The 5,551-nt window shown below is 60.7% G+C and overlaps 3 protein-coding genes across 3 annotated transcripts; all 3 read left to right on the top strand.

Annotated features, from left to right (window-relative positions):
- The first annotated feature begins 970 nt into the window (after positions 1 to 970).
- CHC_T00003995001 (hypothetical protein) lies at positions 971 to 2,575 on the top strand. Its single transcript, XM_005715623.1, has one exon. It carries the CDS (start codon positions 971 to 973, stop codon positions 2,573 to 2,575), a length of 1,605 nt encoding a protein of 534 aa, XP_005715680.1.
- An 810-nt stretch (positions 2,576 to 3,385) lies between these two features.
- On the top strand, positions 3,386 to 3,958 carry CHC_T00003996001 (hypothetical protein). Its single transcript, XM_005715624.1, has one exon. The coding sequence runs from the start codon at positions 3,386 to 3,388 to the stop codon at positions 3,956 to 3,958; it is 573 nt and encodes a 190-aa protein (XP_005715681.1).
- A 403-nt stretch (positions 3,959 to 4,361) lies between these two features.
- CHC_T00003997001 (hypothetical protein) lies at positions 4,362 to 4,676 on the top strand. The gene has a single exon (XM_005715625.1). It carries the CDS (start codon positions 4,362 to 4,364, stop codon positions 4,674 to 4,676), a length of 315 nt encoding a protein of 104 aa, XP_005715682.1.
- Positions 4,677 to 5,551: the final 875 nt, after the last annotated feature.

The following is a 5,551-nucleotide window of genomic DNA, read 5'->3' on the forward strand; positions in this document are numbered from 1 at the left end:
AGGGCTTGTGCGGCCGCGGCGAGGGGCTGCCCCCGGAAGGCCCACGGCAGCGCGAAGGCGGGCGACGCCATGGTGGGGGGGGGGCAGAGGCGCGACGAGGGGAACTGGAGCGGGCGGCAGAGGGGAAGGGGTGTTTGGAGAGGTTTGATGCAAGGGAGCGCGGGCGAGGTCAGGGATGCTCCGCTGCTGTGCTAGTTTTACCAAGGGTACGGTATCTGCGTCTGGGCCTGTGTCGTGTCATACTTGTACACGTACAATAGTACGGCCACATTTGACAGCATGGCATTGCTGGGAGCTCAACCAGCACACGTTTTACACGTGCCCAACGTGTATTTCTACGAATCTTGGCATGTCTCGGAGCTTCCGCGACGGGTAAAAACGTGTTTCAACTGGTGGCATCGGGCATCACCCATGCCAGCCGCAACCTTGAATCTGCTTCTTCACAAACGGTGTTAGCTTGAGCTAGCCTCGCAAGCATGCTTCCGGCCCCAGGGCTGTCTTGCTCGCTCTGCCAACCTTTGGCTACGACGCGATTGCTTTAGCTACCCTTGGGTACTGCAGGCATGGTACAGCGTGATCCCGTCAAAGGGTTTACTGTACAGTATCTAGCGCAAACAACGATTTTACGAGTACGTAAATCGTTGTTTGTGCGATTTTACCGATGTCGGTAAAATCGCACAAACAACGATTGCAACGAAAGCTGTCGACAGCTTTCAAGCGCAGAGCCGCATTGGCACGAATGACACGAAGAACGCGTGCCGCTCTGTTATTGGTTTTGGACAATTGTCTCATGCCCAATTGAAGCACACCACTTGGACACGTTCGTCAGTCGCACACGTGGCGTCCCGTTCCCTACGCACACTGCAGCTTCCCCGTCGCCTTCGCCCCCCCTCACCTCTGCCAGCTCCCCATATCTCAACGGCAACCCCTGCACGGCTTCCCCCTCGCGCCTCGCGCCCCCGCGGAGCCCATGAAGCGCCCGCGCTCGCCTTCACCCTCCCCCACCAGCATGTGTCCGTCCGCCGAGCCCGCGCCCCCCATCCCGACCCACCACCCGCCCTTCCCGCTCACCCCGCTCGAGCACCGCCTCTTCACCCTCCTCCTCGACGTCGTGCGCGAGCAGGCCCTCCCCAACCTCACCCTGCGCGTCGCCGGCGGCTGGGTCCGCGACAAGCTGCTGCGCCCGCATGCAGACCTGGGCACCGCCGTCGATATCGACATCGCCCTGGACACCATGCTGGGCCGCGACTTTGCCGAGCGCATCAACGCCTACCTCCTCGACCACGGCCTCCACGCCTCGTCCGTCGGCCTCATCCAGAAGAACCCGGACCAGAGCAAGCACCTCGAGACCGCCACCATGCGCGTCATGGACGTCTGGCTCGACCTGGTCAACCTGCGCACGGAGACCTACTCGCACGACTCGCGCATCCCGGACGTCGCCATCGGCACCCCGCTGGAGGACGCCATGCGCCGCGACCTCACCATCAACGCCCTGTTCTACAACATCAACACCGCCGCGCTCGAGGACCACACGCACCGCGGCTTCGACGACATCCGCGCCCGCCTCGTCCGCACACCGCTCCCGCCACTCACCACCCTCCTCGACGACCCGCTGCGCGCCCTGCGAGCCGTCCGCTTTGCGAGCAGGCTCAACTTCTCCGTCGACTCCGCCCTCTTCGACGCCTGCCGCGACACAAACGTCCACGCCGCGCTCGGCGCCAAGGTCTCGCGCGAGCGCATCTCGGCCGAGATTGATCGCTGCATGGGCTGCGAAAACCCGTCGCATGCCATCGGCTTGCTCATTGAGCTGAGTCTGTTCCCGGTCGTGTTTCGTATCCCGCCCGAGGACGAGCTCGTCGACGAGCCGCGCCCGCCGCCAGACCTGCCCGCCCTCGCGCTCGGCGCCCTGCTCAACCTGCGCGCCTTCCCGGAGCCCGCGGGCGCCGCGCCGCTGCGGATAGCACGGTACGCCGCCTTGCTGTCGAGTTTGGCGGCGTGCCGCTGCTTGTTTGCGGATTGCGGGAGGAAGAGACGGCCGAACCCGGTCGTGCTGTACATGCTTCGCGGGGATTTGAGACTCGCGTCGAAGGACGCGGCGGAGGTTGTGGCCATTCATGCCACGGCACTGCAGCTCAGGGAGCTCGTGCACAGGGGGTCCGCCAGCTTGGACAGGTTGGAGATTGGTAAGGTGCTGAGAGCGTCGGGGCCGACGTGGCGGTCCGCGCTGCAGAACGCGCTGATCATGGAGTTGGAACCGGCCAAGGGGTTAGAGACGTATCGGAATGGGGTGGACGGGATTCGAGTCGAGCTTTCGGATGAGATGAAGGTGCTGGCGAAGGCTTATGATGAGTTTGGGAAGAGGATCGAGGAGATGGGGTTAGATGGCGTGTGGGAGGTGAAGCCGGCTGTTAATGGAAATGAGCTGATGAAACTGCTGCCGCGGTTGAGGAAAGGGCCGATGATTGGAACTATTATGGAGGAGCAGATTGACTGGATGATCAAGAACCCCAAGGAGGGCGCCGATGGCGTAAGAGCCTGGCTCGTAGAGAAGTACGCAGAGCTGGCAAATACTTAAGAGAATTGTTTGTGGAGTTCAGCTGCGGGATGGGAGGTGAGAGCCAGAGCGAAATGCAAACTGCAGTAGTTTGAAAACATTGATCTCGTAGGGTTTTGAAGCCTTACGAAGACCAAACAACTATATGGCGGAGAGCACGCACGACTGAATACAGTGGGCGCACTGGAGTGCACCGAAGGCTTTCACACTTCTCAGGCACTGCCATCATCGTCTTGAGTTATGCGTGCCCTCCGTGATGAAGTTCTTCGAGTGACATACTTTTTTGCGTACTGCGACGAATTCTATGTCCTCGATCTACCGGATCTACTGAAATGTTTTGCCGACATACACGGAGATAGAGATGTTGTCGGTGCTTGATGGGGGCTTGAGCTGAATTTTGTTTTTCTTCGGGAGATGGGCATATTTCCGCTGGTGAAGCTTTGCAACACTGCATCCGGCTTCTACCTTTGTGCCGCAAATTTTGATGGAGGTGTTCGACCCGTTTTACTTGTGTAGCTGGCGGAGGCCAGCATGCGGCACTCTTCTTTTTTGTTGCGAAACGGATTGACCTCAACGAGAATACTACTGCTTGTAAACTTTGCAGAAGTACGAACAACTAACTCGTTCTGCACAGCCACCAACGCCGTACATACTCATATATCTGATGCGGCGGAGTGACGAACAGATGTGTTGGGTCCTGCAAGTCTGGAACACGACTGATGTGCAGACATTTATGTACATATTTATTTCAACATGTTTCTTTGCAGAGGCATAGCAAGCAGCTGGTAAACTTCCAGCCTGAGAAGCCATAGGCGTGCATGCAGTCCGACTATGCACTTGATTTATACACCCTTCACTGCTCTGACAACAAGCGAGCTTAGTTTTTGTCTGTTCTCATCACACCATACCCAAGACAACATTGGTCGACATTCTCGTTGTAAAAGATGCTTGTCATCGCAAGACGACGCTCCCGCTCTTTCCCAGCTACCTCAGGTACTGGGCATACAACAAGGCGGTAGTCCTATGCGAGAAAGGATTTACATCCGGGGGGTTGAGCTTCTTCGCCTCGAGCTCGACCTTCTTATACTCGTATGGTGCAACGGAAACTTCACTGGTCTTCCTATCGCGGCCCTTTTGCGGCGGGGGCACAAGATGCCCTGCGAGCTTCTCCATCAACTCGGTAGCCATCTTCTCGCAATCCTTGGCGATGACGCAGGGGCGATACTCAATCTCGACGACCATTCCGTAGGCAGAGTCGTTGCGGTCGAAGACCAGGCCGACCTTGACGCAGAAGTCGAAAAAGTCGTACTCAGTTCCGCGGATCGTGCGCGTGAGCTTGTGCTGGTACGAGCTGATGCGCTTGATCATCGGCAGGAAGGCCGGCTCGGTCTCGCAGATGGTTAGGCCCTTGTTGAGCAGCGTGAAGAGACGGTCGTCGGCGTCCGACAGCGAGATGACCTCCAGCGGCGGGCGCTTCTTGTCCGCGGGCGCGTGCACCGTGTACGACACCTGCCACGGCTTGACTTTGCGGCCCGTGTTGGCTTCGATGCGGCGGATGAGCTCTAGCTCCGCGGCGGAGGGGAAGTTTTTCTCAATCGCTATATCGAAAATCCTGCATGAGGGTTAGTCGGCGGCGGGAGGTGCTACGTCCGAGGCAGGGCGCGGTGAAGGCTACACTTACCATTTAGCTCCCATGGTCGATGAATGACGCGGTCAAACCGGAGGGCGGACACTGCAACTCGCAAATGGGGGCGGCGGGGGAAGGGAGGGGGGCGGGGAGGGGCAAACCTATCGTCTAGAATCTAAAATGGTTGTCGCCCTTCACCGCAGCAGCTTTTTGAGTAGATACAAGATTATGAGAGACATGAGGGCGGCACGCGTGTCTCAGGCTGCCCCTTCCTCCTGTCACGTTGGCGATTTCCCCCGCTCAGCTACAGTATGGTACAAAATTGTATATTACACGTGTACAGTGCGATCCCAACGACCCTCCCTCCACCACCACGGCGTCATCTCTTTCGGACCCTCTTCGCGCGCTGGGCCAGGGCGAGCCTCGTCCTCTCCGCGCGCTCCTCCTGCTCCTGCCTTGAAGCGAGATCGAAGGCAGACACGGCGTGGTCCATGACGCGATGGACGCAGGCGCGGTACAGGTCGTGCTGGTGGTGCGGGTGCTCCGGGGCGTCGTGCTCGACAATGGCGAGCAGGGCCTTGCGCAGCTTGTCTGCGCAGGACATGGTGCCGCGCCAGCGAGTGGCCAGGCGGACGCGCTTCGCGCTGGCCTTGTAGGCGTCCACGAGCAGCATGGCCTCGTCCGCGAGGGCGGCGAGCGGGAACGGGCGACTCTCCGCGCGCCAGTAGTCGGGCAGGACCGGGCGCGGCACGGCGCTCAGGGCGTCAACGGTGTGCGGCAGGCGCAGCGGAAGGTCGCGCTGCCACGTCTGCCAGAACTCGATCGCCGGGGCGCAGCCGGGCAGGTCCTTGTTGTACGGGGCGAGGATGGCGGCGACGAACGGGCGGTCCTTGAACAGGAAGGTCTGGTAGTTGGCCTGGTTCTCGATATCGACGCGGCTCGGCTCGACGGTGAAGAGCTTGTCCGGGTGCGAGTGGTACCAGCCGACGACCTGCAGGCCCTTACTCTCGATGCGGGCCAGGACCTCGACGGAGTTCTCGGGCTCGAGCTCGACCTCCATGTAGGCGTTACGTCCGGTGTTGGAGAGCTCTGTATCGGCGACCTCCCTAACGGAAAATGCCTCGGCGACGACGACGGCGCCGCCCCACACGACGCCGCCCAGCATGCCGATGACCTCGGTCTTCATGAGGTGCGCGTGGAGGGTCATGAGGGCTGCGGCGGCGGGGTGGACGAGGACGCGCAGACGGGCGACGGGGTCCGAGTCCGGGATGCCGATCTCGGCGGGCGTGACGTAGGCGAGCTGCTCCAGGCGTGCGGGCGGCGGCGAGGCGGGCGGCGAGTCGGCGACGTCGATGACGGGGTGGTGGCGC

Source organism: Chondrus crispus, genomic scaffold (genome assembly GCF_000350225.1).
Source record: "Chondrus crispus Stackhouse genomic scaffold, scaffold_21, whole genome shotgun sequence".
In the NCBI taxonomy this organism is placed as follows: domain Eukaryota; phylum Rhodophyta; class Florideophyceae; order Gigartinales; family Gigartinaceae; genus Chondrus; species Chondrus crispus.

Excerpts from the sequence above, each read along its gene's own strand:
- CHC_T00003995001 (XM_005715623.1), top strand. The coding sequence starts at position 971 with ATGAAGCGCCCGCGCTCGCCTTCACCCTCCCCCACCAGCATGTGTCCG.
- CHC_T00003996001 (XM_005715624.1), top strand. The coding sequence starts at position 3,386 with ATGCACTTGATTTATACACCCTTCACTGCTCTGACAACAAGCGAGCTT.
- CHC_T00003997001 (XM_005715625.1), top strand. The coding sequence starts at position 4,362 with ATGGTTGTCGCCCTTCACCGCAGCAGCTTTTTGAGTAGATACAAGATT.